Source organism: Crocodylus porosus, unplaced genomic scaffold (assembly GCF_001723895.1).
Source record: "Crocodylus porosus isolate Cpor-Errol unplaced genomic scaffold, CroPor_comp1, whole genome shotgun sequence".
Classification (NCBI taxonomy): domain Eukaryota; kingdom Metazoa; phylum Chordata; order Crocodylia; family Crocodylidae; genus Crocodylus; species Crocodylus porosus.
Genome location: NW_017728909.1, coordinates 44,971,369 through 44,993,339, shown reverse-complemented (window position 1 = coordinate 44,993,339; position 21,971 = coordinate 44,971,369). Strand labels below are relative to the sequence as shown.

Genomic DNA, 21,971 nt, shown 5'->3' with positions numbered 1-21,971 from the left:
TTACAGAACATTTGTTTAAGCGTTAGAAGCACTCTTAAATTAATATATAAGCTAAAACTACCCACTCTGATAAGCTGCAAATATCTCCTCCCTATTTAATAACGAAATATAATTTTAACAGTTTCAATTTAGTATATAGCAAGATATTTGCAATCAACGTTTTCTAATTTGGTTATAGGGAAGGTCACATTTTTAGAAGAGTTCAGTTCCTAGGTAGTCACCAGATTTTCAGAAGTGTTCAGAAACTCCCATTGAGATCAATAAGGTGGAGAGACTCTTGAAAAATTTAGTCTTCCACGCAAGCTTTGGAAAATTAGATCATTCATTAAGCACAGAGTTGTATCCTAATCTTGCAAAGACATAGGCTTAACTTTTGAAAAATACTCATGCATGCAAATCAGCATCAGTACAGAAAAAGCGATCTGGGAAGCTAACCATAAACTACCAAGTTTGACATTTTTGGTTTAAAAGCTTAACTATGCACTAAATACATAAACAGATCCATTAATGAATAGAACAATAATGTGTTGAATACCATCCACTGTATGAATTTTCCTGTTGCAAAGTGTGGACCTTGATGAATACAAGTAAGAATTTTATTCTTATAACAAATCCTATTTGTTATAACAAAGCCTTGCTGGACTTTCCAAATTAACACTGCTCTCCCCAAACATGAATTACCTCAAAAGATGTTTCTTAAATATGGTTTTACTAATTTGATGCAAGGTATTCTAGGGACAAACCCAAAGTGTCTGATGGGCATAGCTGTGTTTCTTAAAGTCTTTTAATAAAATCTTGTCGTATCCCAGCTTCTAAATCAAATTTATCATTTGACTGCTAATCTCTCTGTCCCTTTTCAGTTCTGGATGTTGACATTTTTCCATCAAAGTTTCTAAATGCTAAGTGCTAATAATGCAATGTAACAAAGTGATCTAAATAAATGTAACGAAGTGATCTAAATAACTAACCTAAGATACTATCACTTTTTCTTGTCCCTATGCTATATGACGACCAGCCTTCCAGTCTAGAGCTGCCCACATTTCTATATCAAAAGTGCTTGCAAATTTACCAGTCTTAGCACACACTGCTACTGTTTCTGAGTCTTCATGAGATTTAATAATGTATTTTATTTGTCAAGGCCTCTAACATGGCAAGAAAAACATCGTTCTTTGATTCAATTAAACACAAGTTATTTTCCGATTTGGAACAAATATGGCCAGCAGTTCTTAAGGTTCGGAGTCCTTCCATTTAATTCTGTCTTTGTGCATGCCTAAAAGTAATGTAGACTTTTGACATTCCCCCCAAAATTTTAAGATCACATTAAAATAGAAATGCAAAAGGAAAAAAAAAAGAGGATTTGGAATAGCACTATTGTTCTGAGGAGCCTGCACCCAGGCACTCCTATTCTAATCCAGTCTTGCAAACACCTACTTATGTAACCTTTTTATTGTACTTCAAAAGAAGAGAGGTAGGAACACCAGACCATGTGTAATATTTTGTCCATAATGGTTCTCCTCACCTTAAGTACCACTTGCAAATAAGTTGTAAAATGGATTACTAGAAGCCACGGCTTCCAGTTCTTCCATATCAAACACATATTTCTTTAGCTGAAGTGAGAAACACAGCCTGCAGAGCAGCAAAATCTCTTTTGCACAAGTCAAGCAATATTATCTCGGTTACATCAAGAAAAGAAATAACATTTGATTTTAAATGCAGCCTGTTGCATAAAATAGTGCTAGGCTCAAGTTTTAAGAGGCTTCAAGCATGCAAATGTACCCCCACCTCTTGCAGCAACTTTCTGCAGAATAAGAATTTGACAATATTTTCAGCGTATCTGGATTAAAAAACATATAAACAACTACACAGAGAGACACATGGTCTTCAAGAAGTACAAGTCTTTTAGGGAAATTTCCCTTGGAAAGACTGAAAATTCAGTGAGAACTTCAGAACCTGGCCCACGCTTAATAACATAGAGAAAAGGAAATATTTATTGCCTCATCAAAATCTGACATTCCTGATTCTTTCTGCAGTTTCTAAAAACAGTAAAGTTCCTAAGGTTAAAAAACACATCTGCAAAAATTATTCATTCTAAAACAATTTTATTTAAAAGACAGTTTCCTGAAAACCAATTAGCCTCTAATGTGTATCTACTTCATTCCACAATCATTCTATTAAATGCACTTTTGCCCTTAAGCTTACCTTGAAGAAAATAAAATGTACATTTAATGTTTCCCGAACCTACTGTTATTTTAAAATTATCAATAAATAATAACATTTAAAATATAAACTTTTTTTTTTTTACCTGGTACAGGTTGTCTTTCATTCCATTCACTTGTGATTAAAACATCTAGGATTTTTATGTGGTGCTCAGCATTATCAGAGCTGCAAGATATTGATTACACAGTAAGAGTTGGAAAAAATATATAAGCTTACATTAGCACCGTCCAGAAAGTAGTTCGTAGGCAAGATATAAATATTAATTCCATGCTCATTTATTAAGTTACCTTCTCTGTATTAAAAAGTTACATTTAATGTTTATGGTATAGAATAGTCACGATATATCACATACCTTGATATCTGGAATTTGAAAAGTAGAGGGCTAAAAATTTCAGCGAGGGATCTTGCATTCAGAAGATTTTTGCTGGAGGCTTGACAAAGTCTGAGGAAATGTTTCAGTAAATACTGAAGGGTGAGCCAATACTGGGGAGGTGTATTTGGAGATCTGATGAGTCTCTTCAGCAACTGAACATAATCCTCGGAGCTCTGCACTTCTGCAAGCAAACAGATAAAAGTCTCTTGATATCAGCAGAGACTCATTCAACAAGTAAAATAAAGCCAATGAACAGTTCCCCTGGAAGCATAATTTTTACAGAGGAAAAAAAGGTCTGTCCTTCACAAGAAACATTTCTTCTTCTGAAAAAGTGAAGAACTCAAGTGAAAGAAAAAACAACTATTTAAAAGTCAAATGGAAACAGACAGTAGTTTGGTAAAAACCGCAACATGTTCAGCATGTACTGGTGGAAGTCTGTCTTGTGTTTAGCGTCATAGACGATTGGGTAATTCTGAGATGCAGTAGATAAAACTCACAGGTGCTATTCTAACTTTGAAGGTTACCAGCCACAATATCCTGCCCCCAGACCATGCAAGAGCAGAGTACTAGGCCAACAGTCTGAAAACTGTGAGGTGTGCTCATCTGAATTGACCATGACAGAAGGATGTTTGTGGCTCATCTGTTTCTGAAGCTTCATATTCCATAACTGTCAATGGTCCCTTAGAACACCAGGTTCTCTGATACGTTTACTTTGCCAGAACTGACAAAAAGTTAAAAATTAGCTTCTTTCTACGTATAGAGAAGTCCTTGATTTTTTTTTCAGCTGGCACTTGCTTAGTCATTTTTACTTGTTTTAAGGCATCAAACCATGTAATCTCTTACAGTTTTTTTATATGCATGTGGATAAGTAAGGCATCTCCTGGGCTGAATTTAAGCAACTTTTATCACCTAAACAGTTCATACATTGTGAGTACAGAAAACCCCCTTTAATCTGGGAACTTCCTGTGGTATATAAAACCCTTCCCTATATGATGTAGGGTGAACTGATGTGTGCTGCAGACTTCAGATTCTAAGAAATCTTCTTTTTCCTTGCTGCAAGTAAAAACACTTTTATATTCATACCTTGAACTACAGAAATCATTTCACTGTACACAGATGCTGGAATGACTGGATTTGGCAGGTCCAGGAGATATCTCTTGAGAGCATCTGATAAGGTCTGCAAGTCAATTGTGTCAAAATCCAATGAAGAGAGCTCTGAAGGAAAAATAATATTTTCCAGACATAAGATATTTCTGAATTTTGTAGGGCCTTAAAAGTATTTCATAGCAAAGTGAAACAACCACCCTAAATTTGATTTACAAAGAACAATTTGTATGAATTATCTTGAGGCATCTAACCATGCATCTTTGCTGAGACAATATACAATGTGCAGCATTTCCCATAGAAGACACAAAATTGTACAGCGGTATCATAAAGTGCAGGGATTGCATCCTTCAGTCATACAGAAATTAACTAATAAATAGCAAAATATTAGACATTTGCATATGGTATTTAAAGTGCTCAAGCAAGGGATATATTGTGTGAAAATGTTGCAATACCTCAAATATTCATTAGCACTGTGTGGTCCAATAAATGGTTTTAAAACACAAAACAATGTAAGCCACGTCCCCCTCTAGTGGCTAGCCTCCATAGTGGATGATAGTAGATTATATCATTAGTAAAGTGGATCTGTAAATTGTTGATAAACATCCTGGTTTTGGACCATACAGGTAGCCTATTCTGAGGGTTGCTATGACTTTACTGAAACAATTTCTGACGTAGCCATTTTTTCTAAACATATTTTGCTTTTTGCTTTTTTGTAAACCAATCATATAATATAAGGAATACCTTTATAACATAATGCTGCAATTTATGCCTGTTGCAACAGAGGTAAATTGTTATAGTTCTGCAAGGTTATATGACACCTGGATATTTTTTACCAGGCCTATATTTTACATGTAAATATTATGCATATACAGAAATATAATAAGCAGCAACACACATCCAGGTTTGGTACAAATGTAGTTTTTCTACTGGTTTCTTAATTAGAGATTTGGGTTCCCAAATCTGGAAATATTTTTGTGAGTAAACTGAAGAACATGAACAAGCATTTTCAAAATGTGATACAGTATATAGAATTTCACCTATTATAGGTGAATACAAGAAGTCAAAAGAAGCAAGAAGTAAAATTTGAGGTGCTCTTGGTCACTGCAAGCCAGGTTGGTTTTCCTGACAGACATAAAACCCTATAAAAATGCTTATGGGGGAAGAAATTTGCAGGAAAAGTCTGAATTTACTAATACTGGAAAAAAACAAGTAATTGTATTATTAATACTACTATACATACTGCTGTCATTAGTAACCATGATGTCAGTTAGATTTAAAGGAACAATCCATTTTTAATACCTTCCGTTATTAAAATTGAGTAGAGAAAATTCCTGTTTTCATTTTGCATATTTTGTGCTCTTGGTAATACCAAGCATAACGTTTCATTTTCTAGACTTGTTCACTGGTAGGATGCCCTTGCAGTCTCATGCACATCTTGGTAAAAAGAAGCTCATGAGCACACTTCTGCAGACCTTGCAAGAGTGTTGAGTACTGCCATTGTAAAAGCAGAGCTACTGCTCTTCCACAGTTCAACTGGGTGTTGCTGTGTGCTACTATTTTTCACCTAGATCAGCAATATGCTTGGCCTGTGGCTCTGAAGTTTAGCAGGGGCATGGACAGAAGTGCCAAGGTTTGTCTAATCTGGCCACAGACAGCAGTTTGTCTGACCAAACACAAGTACATGGCTGCAGACTGCTTAAAAATAGCCAATGGGGGTAAAATTTGAATCCCCATCGCATGAGGGTTCAGAGGAAGACGTTTCAAAACAGAGCATCTTCTGTAACTTGTGTCTACTGTCTGCATTGCCTCCCAGCCTGTTACTGTTTTCAGAATGGGAGGGGAGAAAGCACGTGGAGGGAGTTTGGTCTGGGTTTTTTCCAGCCCCGGCTGGAGGGTGGAATGAACGTATTAGAGCCCCCCCACCTCGGGGGGGGGGGTACGGGGAGGAGGCTCCTGTACACCTGGCCCTACCCTCTGGTGCCAGCAAGAGAACTCCTAGAACGAGCGCCTTCTGCTCCCTCCCATTCTGAAAACAGCACCAGCTGGGAGGGAGCAGGGTCTGTTGCTACAGGAAATCAACTGTAGGCTGCAGCCAGTAGCTAGATTCTCCTACCCCCTGTAACCAACAATGAGCTTCTGTTTGGTCTGGGGGATCACTGTAACTCAGAACACTTCCTGCAAAGCATTCTCAGTTACAGCAGAGAGCTGCACTTCTGTCTGCACCCCAGTTTACTACCTGTGGCTCTTCCCAGAAAATGTTAACAATTTATTGGATTGGGTTTTTTTGGATGCTTGCATTTTACTGTACAAAGTAGATCCACAACACTATACAACAGTGGGCCTACGCTGAGAATTTACCAAGATGTGCTACATGTTTTAAAAAAGTGATCAGTATTACTACAAACCCTTCATAGTACTGTAAAATGGATAATGGTACTTACCACATTCAAGAATTTGTCTCAATTCTGCAGAGCTGCTTGACCCTTGAGTTCTGTACAAAGTGGAACACTCCAGACCTGAAAAACAAAATATATTGGAGATATGAACCTCAAGTCCCTGTGCCTTACTATATGAAACAATATTTTTTTTCCTTCAATAGCTTTTTACAGTATAATTTAGTGTAATTCTCCCACCCATCGTTCTTCTGCTTTATGATAAACTATTGTGCATGACTGCCTGGATAGGGCAACTGCATACCATGCAGTATCTCACACCTGACGTATGCCTGAAAACTGCCAGGCCAGCAGAAGCTGTCAGCCAAGAAATAGTAGAAATCCAGTCAGTCCCACCTGCCCCCACAACTCTCCCAGCACCGGCTTTAGAAGGCCAAGACCAGCAAAAGGAGACATGGACACCAGCCAAAGAAAAGGTTTGTCTGCACTGGAGCAGAGTTCAGCAGTGAGGGACACTCAGACCTCCATGCCACTCCACATTCCTTTCCAGCTGAGAAGCAGATGGCCTTTAATGTCCTGGGAACTGCTGCTCCTTTGTGCTTTGCCTTGCCTAAGTGTTGTCATAACATGCAAAGAGATTGGATGGAAAAAAAAGACAAAGGCATGAGGTGAAGACAGATGCCCTTTGGGCTGCCACCCCAGGAACACAACTTAAACAGATGCAAGACCTATATATTCTGTGTTAAGGGGAAGGGTACAGTTAAAAAAAACTCCTTGACAGAATAATTCCTTAGCTAACAAAAGGACTGTTTGGAAGCTATTTCACTGCTTCTACTGCTGGAACAAATAGGCACCTATGTATTTGCATATGCCCTTTTACGTGCTCATACACAAAGGAGCACATATGCAAAAGAGACAGCTCTTAAAGCTGTCAGGCAAAGGTGGTGTTGCTATGTTTTCAACAGTTGCCCTATTTTAGCACAATTTCAATGGCGAATGCAGCAATCCCCACGTATGTTTTGTGAAGAGCCTGTGAATCCCTCTGAATGAAAGATGCCATTATTCATCAAAGAGTGTTCTTCATATTTTATATTAAAGATGCTGTTTGCTATTTCCTTAGTCCAGGGGAAAATATCCCACACCCAGGGATCCAGGCCACACCCAGGGATACAGGATGCATACCATTTAATGAGATGAATGTGGTCTCTTGAAAACAGTGGCTGCCTGTGCTAGTTACCACTAAACACTGGCTCTCCCTGTTGGCATCCACAAGCACTCATCCATCCATTAAGGCTGGTCACAGTCATGCCAACAAAAGAGTAGTCAGAGCCACCCACAAAACCTGTCTTTCTCTCCCACTCCCTAACTGCAAGACCAGTGGGTGAGCAGGAGGTAGTAGGCAGTTAATTGGCATGCCACCCTGAGGAAAGTGACATCAGAGAATGTGGATAAAGATACAAGGGATAAGGGAGACAGGAGATAGAGAAAGGGACACAGTGGGTTAGGCAAATAGGAGGAAGAAAGAGACACAAAGGTGGGGATGCAGGTAGTACAGAGAGTAAAAGGGGGAGAAATGGAAGGGGAAGGGCGGAAAAAAAAAATCAAAGCTCATAAAAAAAATCCTTGCTAATTGAGCAAAGAGTAGCAATACAAAACTGGATCTTGAAGTGTAAAATAATTTCTACATCTTAGCATACCAAGCAATTTTCCCTCTACCTTGGGACACTATGTTGCTGTTGTTGTCCTAGTAGTCAGTTCATTTTATATTCACATACTTTAGTGTTTTGCCAAAATCTCGCTAATTTTTGGATAATAGCTAACTCTGTAGTAGGTTGCCAAATGTCACTTGGTACAACCTATGACATTACCTTTATAACCTTGGTAACCTCTGTTGAGTAATACCAATAAAATAAGCCTTAGATTAGATTTACTTGAATACCAATTGAGCAATGTGATATATAAAAAACCCTAGGAATGGGGATTCACAAACTCCACACATGATCTGGGACTCTTACATATATTATACATGTAACCAAAACATTAGTAGACTATTCATGTTTCTTACCTCTCTTTTCGATAGCCTCCACTATCTTGATAAGGAACGATGGAGCCACTTCAGGGGGTGAAAACTGTTCTGTGAGATCTGGAAGTGCAAAAGCTATAAAAGAGAAAAAAAATCTGGTAAGATACAATTAAATGCAATTTCCATGTATGCAAGTCATGAGACATAATGTCACTAGTTAATTTTTAAACATTAAGCAAATTCATTTTATCAGCTATAAAATTCTGTGCTGACATTTTGCTTATCAGTCCCACATGCAAATTAGGTCGATATGTAACCCTTTGGAAAGCAATTTCTAAAAAATGCATATGCTACATATCAGATTTGAACAAACAATAGATATCCAGACATAATTAGCAAAATCCTAATAACTCCCTAGCTTGTTGAGTATTGTTTCCCATTCCTTTTAACCATGGCTGCTGCAGCAATGCAAGCACACACATTTTATTGCACTTTGCCTAAAGTATCTGGGTTTCAAAACTTTCTGAATTTCTATAGCTCCACTCTCTGAGACTGAATGATGGTTATGACCATAATAGCTGCATAATAACTGCATTTTATAACAACATTTTCATTAAAAGAATTTCAATGGTTTACAAACAACTAATCAGTTTTCAATACTCTTTTTTCATAAGAAATTAAACTAAAATTAACAAACTTAGAATTGATATTAAATACTCCAGGGATAAAATAAAATATAAAAGGAATGTTCTGGCTCTGTGGTAAGAAAGATGACACAACCCTAAATGCCTTGTTTTTGCCAAAAAAGTACTTTCACCAAAGTTTAACAACAATCCTCTTTAATTCTTGGAAAGTAAGAAAGTTTATGAGAAAATATTTTCACTATACAGCTGCCAGCAACATCTGGCATGATTGATTGATTATGATGGATAAAGCTGAATCAATCTCTGGTTGGTATTTGCTTAGAACTAGCAATCGTAACTGCAGTAAATTCAATATGCACAAAAAGATGATAATCCCAATCACTCATATACATATACTGGTGCTTCAAAATAACTGATTTCTGAAAACACGAGTAAAGTTATGAGCATATCTGACTCAGAGAAAACATTTAAGAAAAAAAGTGAAAATTGGGGATTCCTAATGAGGGACAAAAAACCATGAGAGGGGACAGTTTATGCTGATAAATCACCCTGGTTCAGTGGTGAAAGAACCAGTTAGAAATAAGAAAGGAGTACACAACAGAAGTAAAATCATTTGATATATAAATGAAAGCATGTGATATACACTGAAAGCAATGCAATGCAAAAAAAAAAATTGTGAAGGGAAACTAAAGAGGATAAATGTTCAATAGATATTTCTGTTCTGTATTCAGAAAGAAGAATGGTGAGGTACTCCTACAAGGATGCTGAAATACTTTCCAGTCTATTTGAAGCTATGAAGGGTGTTAGCAAATCTCACTACATACCATTCTGCTGTCCACATTTTAGAAAGGATGTTAGAAATTGCAGATGGAACAGCAACGGGCTCAAAAATAACTCAAGAAATAAAGAAAATGACTTACAGGGAATATTAAGAAGCTCAATCATAAGTTAGATAGTATATAATACCTTCAAGAGAAGAAAATACAAGCAACTAAAAGTTTCTTTGCGGTCATTTAGCTGAAAAATGTGCAATAAGAACCAGAGGCAGAAAGATGAAGCCAGGCATTTTCAACTTAGAAACAAGGCATCCATTTTTAACGATGAAAGTCAATTACCATTGGTACACAAACCAAGAGAAGTCATAGATACTGTATTTTCTCACATACAACCTATACCTTTTTCCCCAACATCAGACACTCAAAATTAGGTTGCAAGTATTAAGCAGGGAAGCTGATTCGTTGACTGGGATAGAAGCACTCAGCTTTGATTCCTGCTCCACAGTGCAGCAGCTGTGCTATTACTCTTCAGTCAGCTGAGGGAGTCATTTGACTTAGGCTTCATACAGACATTATAGCTAGCAGTTTGGGGAATTTGATCAGGTAAAAAGGGGCCCATGATCCCAGGTAAATAAAGGTAGGGGGAGAAACGGGGGTGGGGGGGTGAGGTTAATGGAGTCCAGTGCAGGGGTTAGCAAGGATAGTGGTGTTTGTAAGGGAGTTGGTGAGATCTGGAGGGTTTGGTGGGATTGGGAAGGCTAGCAGGGTCTGAAGGGGGGAAGCTGGGTGGTTAGTAGGACTGGAGAGCCTCTCCAATCTTGGTAATGGCCTTCCCCTCAATACCCCCAAATCACCCTGAATACTGCAAACCATTCTGAGGGGTGGTTTTACTGGCATTCACTGGTCCCAGGAACCGGATTCAAGTAAGTTGGGGGGGGGAGGGGTTGGCGAGATTGGGCAGGGCTCGCAGCTCTGCAAGGTTGAAGGGCTCTATCTCCCTGGGGAACCGGGGTCCATTTTTAGCCTTTAGACCCATACCCCCACCTCCAGACAACACCCCCCTTGCCACAGTGAACCAATTCCCCCTGATCCTGCCTAGCCTTCTCCCCACCCAAACTTACTTCCATTGACTTCCAGCACTGGGAGCAGCTTACAGGATCATGAGGGATTGAGGGGCATGGGGGAAGGAGGCAGGGGGCTGCTGACCATCTGGGGGTGGGGGGCTAAAAACAGCCCAGTGGCGGGGGTGCAGGGAGTAATGAAAATGCAGCCTCAGGGCTTGGGCCAGCAGCTAGGCTTTCCCAGCCCCAAGGCCATGATTGGAATGTGTACACAAGTTCAGTTAGATTGGTTTAGCTGTAGCTGATCTTAGTGCACCTCCAAGATAGAATTAAATTACATTGGCTTGGCCATTTTTGACCAATCTAACCTTCCTGTCCCAAAGGGCATCTGTGCAGTTTGCACCAAGATTGACTTAACTAGGGATCTAAATGTAAGATAGGCACATGGGTGAACTAAGTTAGATTGGGTAGTCATTTTTAATGTGATCTAACCTCCCTCTGACCACCAAGAACATCTGTGCCTACCATCAGTGGCTCACTGCTGTTTGTTCCACAGGTGTTAATGATAGCCTCTGCTGCCTAATGATCTTGATGTTTCACTAATCAACTTTTTTTAGGGCAATGTTGCTGTCTGCTCCTAATCCTTCTACTATAGCTCTTTTTAAAATCATAGATCCACCCATGGAGACCAACAGCTACAGTTTCAACTTTAGATTGGCAGAAACTGGATGATGAGTCAGCTGATTAGGTTTTCTCTCTGCATCCATAACTCTGTTTCTTTTTCCTTCATTCTACCTTTCAAAAATAAGGTATGTATTATATTTCAGGGTGTGTGGTATGCAAAAATATATGGTATTCCATCTCTGCACATCTTCAGGCCAAGGGTCAACATTATTCTTTAAGAGATTTCTTAGCCAAATACAACTTATGCTTTATACAAATATAAGTCACTGTATCTAAAAAAAGAACATACTGCATTCAAGATTTAAAATATCACCTGATGCTGGGACAGTGAAAGGTAATTCGTTTAATCCAGGGGTGACTAAGATGTGGCTCAGGGGCTGGATCTGGCCTGCAGACCTGGGTCATGTGGCCTGTATGGCTCCCTACAGGTCTGGAAATTTGGTGCCATGGCAAGTGGTGGCAACACTAATTGCCACATCTTCTGGAGCCATGGCAATTTATACCGCCACTATGCATCTTGCTGCCAAATTTCTGGACCCACAAGGAGTCCCAGGCACCAGACCTGGACCATGGAGCCAGGTCATCTGGCCCACAGGGCTGGAAATTTGGTGGTGGGGAAAATGGCAGCTGCCACAGCTCTGGAGGCATGACAATTAATGCTGCTGTGGCCAAATCCCAGCTCCATAATTCAGATGCACCATGGGCCCAAGATCCAGCCTACAGAGAAGGCTACTTCATGATTTTTAACTGGTGGTGAGAGAGAGAGGGAGGGAGGGAAAAGAGAGAGAATGGATGGATTTGTCAGTGTTAAAGGAGATTCAAACAGAAGGTGCTGAAGCATGAAAAGGACAGCTCTATTCTAACCCACTGTATCTTCTTTGGTTCATGCTAAAGAAAGAACTCCAGACAGCTATTCTGTGTCAATTTAACATAATGTGCTAGATACTGTAACAATAGGTACATTACAACTGCCTACCTGGAAAAAAATCTCTAAGGTATTTGAGGAAAATAAATGTCCTTCAAATCTGTTCTAGCTGGAATTTTATTTCTCTGGGTGAAAGTTGTAGACTAGGAAGACCAAAGTTAAAAACCAATCTAGCTGATACGCTAGGAGAATGCCATGTCACAACAGGAAGCTGCTGTGAAGGGCAGAAAAGAATCTTAGAATACAGGTCTTCTTGCCAGGAGTTTTGGACAAAAGAAGTTTCTTTCTATATTCTACCTGAGCTCTCTTGCTTTTGATCTACATTTTAAGAAGGTGATGTATAGCAACATATGTAAGCATGAAGGAGGGGAGCAAAATTCAAATAAATTCCTCTGTCATGTTACTCTTTGGAGAACAGAAGCAAAGGTTTGCTCTAGAACAGAGGTTGTCAATTAGGGGGTATCCCAGGGAATCCCTGGGGGTACTTTGAAAGGTCCCAGGGAGTATGTGGGGGCAGGTGGGGACGGAGCACTGCCACCTTACAGGAGCAGAGGTGGGGTGAGAGCATGGCCACTACCGCTCACCCCCCCAACCATTCCCCCCCGTGGCATCCGGCCACTTGTCACCCTCCCAGGGGTACTCTTATTAAAATGGGGGCTGCCAGGGGTACACTTATTAAAAAAGGTTGAAAACCCCTGCTCTAGAATCATTTCTCAAAAATAACCTGAAAAGCTAAAATGGCTAGAACAAAAAAAATTGAAACCAATTTATGTCCATTTCTCATCTAAAATAAAAGCAATACTGACCACTCTCCTCGGCCTCCTTGCCTTCGGAAACAGTGCTGCCAACATCAATGCTGATTTTCAGTAGGACTGTGCTCCCAATTTTGAAAGTTCCACCAAAAATCTCAGACACCTAAAGCTAACTAGTAAAATCCTAACCTTGTTCCTCTACCCCCCAACACACACACACACTTCCCCTGCAAAGGTCTTAAGCTTCTGGAACTCTTACCATAATTGCTAGGAACTGCAAATGGTTAACACCTCTGTAAATGAGGGTACCTACAAGCTAGGCATTTTACTTGCATAACTTAAGGCAACCATGACTGAAAATATAAGTTTTGAATTTTATAATGCAAATGTAAAACTACCAATAATGCCCTTTCAAGATACCTACACAGTATTTCTAAAAGCACAAGAATAACTTACAAACTATTTGACCTGTCTGCAGATCCTCTTTTTGATATATTTAGTGGATTAGTAAGGGCTAATGAAAAGGAAACAATCTTTTAGAGTTGGTTACATGTGCACATATATAAAATATATTCATTTAGAACAAACTTATTTTTTTTAAAGTGAAACTTCCTGTATTTTTTCACCAAAAGAAAAGAATTAAAGAATATTACACTGCATTATTATAGAGGGTGTAGAAAATTTTAATTTCATTTCTACAAAACATTCTATTACACCAGAGAAACTGAAAATAGTTCAAGTAAATACTTAAAATTGTTCAAGTGCTTTTGAAAATATCAATAATGCTACTCTAACTGCATGCACTATAAAATATTCCTGGATTCACAGGTGTTTAAGCTTTGAAATCCACATTTCAGTACTAAGTATAAAATAAATTAGTTTTCTATCAAAATGCATACATATGGCAATTGTGAGACACTATGGTTATACTTTAATACCTTGTTAGAAAAGACTAGTGAGCAAAACTGATAAAACCAGATTTTGTGATAAGACAAAGTTTTGGCATGTTACATTTCAATATTCATTTCTATATTCTATCAATAAATAAATATATATAAATCCAATTCTAGGATTTCCTAATCCCTGCTGTTACTTTCCTTATAAAATTCCCAAGAGTCTTATGCCATCATTCATACTTCATACTATAAACTTTCCACCCTTGGCACAAGACAGAAAATTATGGTCTTTTAAAGTTGAAAAACCTGAGGAAATATACGCCTGCCAGAATAAAGACTTTACAACATGCTCAGAACTAAATGCCAGTTTATAACGTTTACACAGAAGGAAGCCAGGTTTCTTCATGGTGCCCTTCATTTTTTAAATGCTGACAGGAAATGGCAAGCACTGATCAAATATGACCAACTTTGGAAAAAGTTGGTATTTTGACTTCTCAAGCCAGAAAACAAGGTATAGTTAAAAAACCCTCCTGAATATTGATTTGATGTTTTAGAGCAAAGCACAGAATGCACACTCAGACATCTACTGAGAAAGGAAGAACACTTTTAAGCATAGCACTTCAGTCAAAGCACAACAAATAAAAACCTACATGCAACCTGCATTTAGTACCTGATTTTAAAATTATCTGTTGTTTTGAAGACTGCTGTAGCACAGCACAGAGATTTGAAGAACTAAATCCACTTTTAATAATCTGAGCAACTTTGCAGATTCCTTTGCTACAATCCAAAATCAGTTTTTCACTTAAATTAATCATTTTGCTTTGAATGAAACAAAATCTGTGATTTATATTTTTAATCCACTGTCTCCAAATTATCAAGGCTTTCAGGAGTTGTTATATTCTACTGGTGCTTTCTTTGCCAGTCATTAGGTCTGGGGATCAGTACGTATCCCAGATAGTAGAAAGGCTTCTGATGACACATTGTAAATGCTGGATTTTCCACTAGATCTATTTTTACCTTGTCACCATGATAACCAATCAAATCAGGCAGAAGTCAGGATTCCCTCCAATCTGAGAGCTCTTCTCTTTCGCCAATACAGACAGGCCTGAACAGCACTAAAGCAACAGCAATGTGTGGGAGAGCATACCTTAATGTTTAAACGCTGCCAACATAGTTACAAAGTGCAAGATGAAACCAGCACACAGCTGCACCTTTCAGGGAAGTTCTCAGTAAAAAGAGATATTTAAGAGTTAGTACCTGGCAAGGACAAGTGGAAATTTAAAGCTGGAATATTGGCTCCACAATTTTCTGAGCCAAAGCTTTCATTACTGCTGGAAGAAACATGAAAGTGGATAGAAAAAAATTATAACCTAAAATGTAATAAGACACGCCATGGAAAAAAGGTTGATTTGAAAGTATTTTAGAGACCATACACTAATGATTGAATTTGGTCCTGAACCAAGACTAGCCACACATTCTTTTTCAGAGTTTAGAAATAAGTGTGCATAATTGCATATGCCTAAAAACCGCATACAATAATACCACAGTTGTATAAGTCTAGTATTTGACTGTACGCCTTTTATTTTTATAAAGGGTTAAGTATGTGCACAGATATTCAATTCCTACATGCATATGTGAATTGTACGTACCCATTCTTCTTGAAAAAATCATACTTTACACTCAAACATAAAAGTTCATCAGATGATGAATGCTAACATTAAATACAACTAATAAGCAAATTGAGACACTACTTTCAACAAGACGAGTCTACAAAATACTAGGAAATAATGAACATTAGGGCAATAAGAAAATTAGGCCTCTAACAGCCAGTACCTATATACATCAACAACCTCAAAGAATATTGATAGTTACAGTATAACCTGTGATATTGTATGGGCATTAAAATAAAATGTCCATACTATTAGTTGAAAATTTATGGGAAATATAGCCTTTCCTAGTTGCTTCCAGGGTTGTTCTAGAAAAGAAATGGTTACATATTTGGTAGAGGGAAAAAAGGAATGTAAAAATAGTTTCTCTTTACCATCCATCTTCCCTGAAGTAGTTTCTAAATTTAAATCAGAATCCATAATAACTGAATTTAGATAGCTGTGAAGCAGGTTATGTAAAATTTAAAATAAATATGCAAATTAGAGACAAGGCAATCTCTGCACATCTGATATGTGGTCTGCCTATCAAAGGCATAAGGCAGCTTGCAAGACAGTTTATCAAAAGTAATTACTCTGATGTAAGGTTAGACAGTCCACATATTTGTACAAAAAATAGCAGTGCCCAAGTACAGAAAGCACAAGACTCAAGAAGAGGGAGATCCTTTGAGTATTTTGCACTCTCCATGCTATAGCCACAGTCCACCTGAGCCTAGGAGGCCCATCAGGCTAGTATGGCCAAGGCTGTGGTTCTCAACCTTGTAGACTCAAAGTACCCCTTGGAAAATGCCAGCTCTTCACCATCACATACTTTTAACTATGGAAAAAATAAAAGAGCAATTCGTTTGTTGCAAAGAACTCAGAAAAAAATCACAATAGATTCAAGAATGTTTTAAACACTATGATTTCTATTTGAAATCTCTGAGTTTATCTACTGCAAATCATGTTCGAGTATTTCCACGTCTATTAGTGCCAATAGTGAGCAGGAACAGATGTCATCCTTAAAAAGATCTCATGGCACCCTGGCTGAGAATCACTGGGAAAAGGTGTGCTAGCTACCATAACTAATGGCAAACAAGGAAGTGCCATTTACATCTACAAGCATGTATTTACAGCTGGGTTAACTGGACAACAATTGTATCACAAATCTAAAGAAAGGGCTTGGACTTGCTTCTGGAGCCATAGTATAGCACTGCACCACTGCATACCTTCATGCTAACAGACTCTACAATGCTTGGTGGGTAAGCTCTGTAATCGCTTCATGAAGTCTTTCATTCAGACTATTAGTTGCTATTGCACAGTGAGCCTGAACATTTTCTGTTTGTTTTTTTTTAAATATGTACCTTATTGAATTTTGGGAGAAGAGAAATACAAGTTACTATCACAAAATTTACACACATTTTACTAAAATATCACTTCATAGCTCAATGTAGCCATTTCTTTTTATTTTAGGAGGAAAAAATACAAAAGGACAGTCTCTTGTAGAAAGTTTGCAGTGAAATATTTTAAAATAATACCACCAAAAAAAATTTCCAGTTTTTGTAAATTACCAGGTGGCACAGGCACCAAAAAACAATTTTCCTGCCCCTTAGAAATGAAAGAAACCCCCTTAAGTGTTAATATCCTTAAGAAAGCAGAAAGCAAGGTTTCAAAAAGAAGATTACATGGAGATCTGACTCAGGTTCAAATTCCAGACCAGGACAGCATTAGTGACAGAAGAATCTGGGATTACAAATAGCTACTCCAGTTAACTCTGAGAATTGAGAGCTACAACCTTGCCTTGGCATTAATAATTTTAAAGATCTTAATGGCAAAAATCAAGCAAATGAGGTATCTATAGTCGCCAATCTCTTGTAAAGAAAAGTTTTACCTGGATTATGGATAAAAAGAAAGTGGGGAGCAAGGGGAGAGAGGCAAGGGGGAAGGATGGGTGAAGTCCATCATAAATTAATCAAGTACTATAGCTGCCAGTAAACTGTTTGGAACAGTTGTGGGGGGAAAGTAGGCTATTCCTTAAGACTCTCACTCTCATTATCCAGGAAATTGGGCTAACTATATTTATGTCTACAAGAGTGCAAGTGCCATCCAGAACCACTGGAAACATGCATTTAACATTCTAGAGATTATTATGATGGAGTTAACCAACATTTTAGTCAAATGTTTTAAAAGGAAACACTGATCCTGGAAATAACGTGGTGGAGAGGACTCAAGCGTCAGTGTCACATGTGATTATAGATGGCTTAATAAGGTTGGTCTACTATATTTGTCTTTTTATTTTTATCAAATGTTGTCATCTGGGCACTCTGTATTGCCACAGGCTACCACAAAAGCTTTGAGAGTGAGGGAGGTCAGGGGAAATGAGAAAAGAAAAACGTCTCTAAAGTAGAGAAAGAAGCACATAGGCCATCAAAGCCAGAAGACTTTGGATTAACGAAGTTTTTTGTTTGAAAAGCGAGATGTTGCAAATAAGATCAAAGCCATAAGCACTACTGAAAAGAAAAAGTGGTAGAAGAATGTCTGCTTCTCTCCTTGCCTGAGAAAGGTGCAACTGGGAAGCTTGGGAAAGATGAAGCGGTGACATAATTCACACCAGAAATGCCTTCCGTAATAGGCTGCAAACCAAATTTTTCTTTTCAGTCAGCCACTGGCACAAATAAGTTATTAAGTTATGATGATGATGAATTTAAAGACAGAACTATCAGCTCCATTCAGACATTCCATATAGACATTACTGCAGAAGATTTTAGCCACAGTAAGTGATACATATGTGTATTAGCAAGACAATTTGCTATAACAAATTTGCCCTCCTCTTCCTTCAAATGGAATGAAGAAAGCATTGAATGAACCAACAATGCCTTTTCTATGGCATCTCAATGACCCATTACTGGTCATGGATAAACAACATCCTATTAGTGCATACCTTGGATTTTAATCTTCTGAAAAAACTCATGCACAGAAATATGGTAAGAATTCCTTCAAGGACCAAAAAGGTTGTTTGTTAAGAGGGATCCATGGAAGCAAAGAGGGGAAGCCCTTATTCACTTGAACTTCTGAACTGTAATTAATCTATAATACTGCTCAAAAAGCTTAGTGAACTTCTGCAGAATCCTGTGAATAAGGTAAGAGTTTATAAAAGGAAAGTGTAAAAATATTTTTCTATAAATATTCACAGAAAACCATGCACATAGCTTTATAATGCATGTGATATTTAACACAATGTCACTATCTGTTTTTTTCCAAGCGCGTAAACACATGTACAATATGACCAGATTATTTATTCTAATCAACATATGCTAGGAAAGACAGTAAAAACTGTCCGTTACTTCATTCACCATTGGCTATTCAAATATATTGCAAACATAAAGTCCCTATGTAAATTACTGCTGTAAGTGTGCCAACTCAAATATTTTCCTAGAAATAGTTTTAGCAATACCAATGAAAGTAAATAAGCAAAGATCTGCTTAATATCAGGCTTCAGATAAATGGAAGAAACTAATGCAGAAGATAATCTTTCCTCTAGCTGCATAAAAGATATTGCATAGCCGAGGGCGGATCTAGGATTTTGAAAAGGAAGGTGCAGATGGTGTGGAACATCATTACATACAACGCAAGGCATATTTTCTCCAGTTAAATTGAAACTAGAAGTGTTACTAATATGGTAGGGGGCTTGCACTATATTATTCAGTTTAAGATCAAAGCAAAAAACAAATATAACTATTGGCATGTGTTTTAATTTGCTAGAGTATATAAAACAGTTTTATAAAATAACAGGCTAGTAAAAAATAGTCAATGGGTATTGAATCATTTGTCCTGTAGTCATCATAGTTAAATGAAAATTTCTTATTCAGACTCAAATTAAAATCTATCCTTGAGCATTCTGACAGTGCCTCCAGTACTAACTTGTCAGTCATTTTTCCACCTGAGTTAGTATTACCAAAGATAAGGGTTTTAGGTAGAGCTAAAAACATCTGAAGGGCTGTAAAACACAAAAGAGACATTACCAGAAATGGCTATTAGAACAAAATTGCAGAAGGGATACTCTGAATTGTGCAATATCAAGGTCATTAAAAAGGGTAGAGGGTTCTTAACACCTCTGTAGTGAAGAGAGATTAACAGGAATTAGGGAGATAAGGAGCCATAAAGTCAATTGACTCCTTCGCTGCTACCTGAATAGAGATGCCCCTGCCCCTTCCGTGAAGTTGGTTTTAAAGTTTGGGTGGAGCACGCATTAAAGGAGGGGGGTGGGTTGCAACTGCACCCTCCCCCCCCAGATCTGCCCCTGTGCACAGCTGTCTAAGGATATTTGGGTGAAGGGCAACAGGGGTAGGTGTGACTGTGAAGTAATAAATGAAGCAAAGATTAGGGGAAAGTTTTCCATGAAAAATGATGTTATGGTATGGGCACATGAACAAATTAGTGGGAAGGAAGCTCAAGTGTGAAGATAGAGTAAACTACTTTGCATTTACCGTGGGGTAAGAGCATGTGCATAGGCAGTGACCGAAGAGCAGACAAAGATTATACTACAAACTGAGCAAGGGTGTGAAAGTATCTTCTTACAATGCATGTACTCATATGGCCAGATCCAAAGGAACATGTATGCTTCCAGGTTGAACGCTATAGTGTCTAACGTCTTAATTACAAGCTCCCTGGAGTGGGATCCAGGCACTTAGGCCAGGTCTAGACACACATCCAGCACCTAAACTGAGACCTAGGCAAAAAAAACCCAAAAAAACCCAAAAACCCCAACAGCTTAGAAAACCTCCATGACATGCACTTAAATTTATGACAATGCTGTACTTTTGACTGCGAAGTTCCATGAAGCCTGTTCATAGGGTCCTGCACATACACAAAAGTGTTCCTTTTTGAACACGGAGCCCTTCCTTAAGCTTTGCTGTGATCTAGCAACATCTAATCTCCCTGAGCAGCCCAGTTGTTATAGCATCTTTGCATTCAACTCACAGAGACATCACCAAGTCTGGCTACTGTCACTTCACTCAAAAGCATGCTAGAGAAGGTAGTGCTAGTGTTGGTGCCCACCTTTTTTTACAATTGCTTAACTAGCATAGCTTAGCTCCCCCAGGAAGTGGAAGACTTGGGTTCTAGGATCTGCTCAGCCTCAAAGGATTCTCAAACCCATACATCTTACTTCCCAGGACAATGCCCTAATCACCAGACTACAGCGCAGCCTTGGAAGTTAAGAACACAAGTCAGAAGGAGAACAAGTAAGATGCCCAAAAGTCAGGGCAGTCATAGATTCATAGAATAGTTGGGTTGGAAAGGAAATACTGCAGAGTACTGTCAGCAGGTCCTCTAGTCCAATGCCCGCTGCTCAAGGCAGGATCTTCCCTGACTAAACTGTTCCAAGCAAGTGTCCGTCTAGCCTGCTCTTAGAAATTTTAGAAGATGCTTTTTCAAGTCTCTTCCAAGGATGTCAATTCCTCATCTCTGGGTAACCTGTTCCAGTGCTTAATCACTCTCATAGTGAGAAGTTCTTCCTAATATCCAACCAGAATTTCCCTTGCTGCAATTTAAGACGATTGCTTCTTGTCATACCTCTAGAGGCCACAGGAAATAGTTTATCAACATCCTCTTAAAAACTCCCATTCAGGTATCTGAAGACTGTGATCAAATCCCACCTCAGTCTTCTCTTTTTTAAAGTAGATAATCCAATTTATTTCAGCTTATCCTTTTAAGCCGTGTTTCCCAGGCCTCTAATAATTTGTGTTGCTGTTACCTGGGGAGGAGAATATCTGGGTTCTTCTGGTTCCTACTTTCAGGATTATCTTAATTTCTTATCCAATAACTGTTGAAGGTAAACTGTATTAATCACCCAAGAAGGAGGGCCCAGAAACCCAAGTCAAGCCCTGCCCAACTGAGTTCTCTAAACAGTAAACAGAGCCAAGCCCTCTCTTGCTTGGTTTCCTTCTAGCCCTGTAATTTTTTACTTCTTTTCACCCAGTGGCTCAATTTAAACTGTAGGGGTAGAGAATGACTCTAGCTATCCTACAAAACAGACTATTGCTTAGGGCACTTATAAGAAATGGGAAATACAGGCTTGAATACTAAAAGGCGAAATAAGACCCAGAATCCAGATCTCATATCCTGCACAGGGCATGTCTGAATGTGCAATTAATGCGCAGAAAGATTACTAAATTGTCCCCTGCCCTAGCAGCAGGCAGCTGCCAGGACTGGAGCTGGCTCTGACCCTGGAGCCGTGGCTGGGACACTGTCCCCTACCCCAGCAGCTGCTTGCTGCTAGGGCCTGGCTCTGATCTCAGACAATGTCCCAGCCCCAGCTGCCAATCAGAGCTGCAGCTGGGAATCAGGCAGCTGCCTGGGGGAGGGAATTGTTCTCTTGCCCCCTAGACTGACCAGGAGGAATTTGCTCCTGGTCAGCTATGTAACTGTGCGCTACTGTGCATCAGCTTTTGCATTGTAAATCTGTGCATTAGCCTA

General features: G+C 38.7%; 1 protein-coding gene across 4 annotated transcripts in view; it reads right to left on the bottom strand.

Annotated features, from left to right (window-relative positions):
* Positions 1-21,971, bottom strand: part of PIK3R1 (phosphoinositide-3-kinase regulatory subunit 1) — an 82,113-nt gene that overhangs the window by 19,868 nt on the left and 40,274 nt on the right. For 3 of the 4 annotated variants that reach the window (XM_019532173.1, XM_019532174.1, XM_019532172.1), the window contains exons 3-7: positions 8,156-8,248; positions 6,139-6,213; positions 3,674-3,805; positions 2,570-2,771; positions 2,303-2,382 (exon numbers count right to left, since the gene is read on the bottom strand). In XM_019532173.1, the coding sequence (XP_019387718.1) occupies positions 2,303-2,382; positions 2,570-2,771; positions 3,674-3,805; positions 6,139-6,213; positions 8,156-8,248 (582 nt within the window). Of the gene's footprint in view, positions 1-2,302; positions 2,383-2,569; positions 2,772-3,673; positions 3,806-6,138; positions 6,214-8,155; positions 8,249-14,521; positions 14,682-21,971 lie in introns of those variants that run through there. The other variant, XM_019532175.1, reaches the window with a different exon arrangement.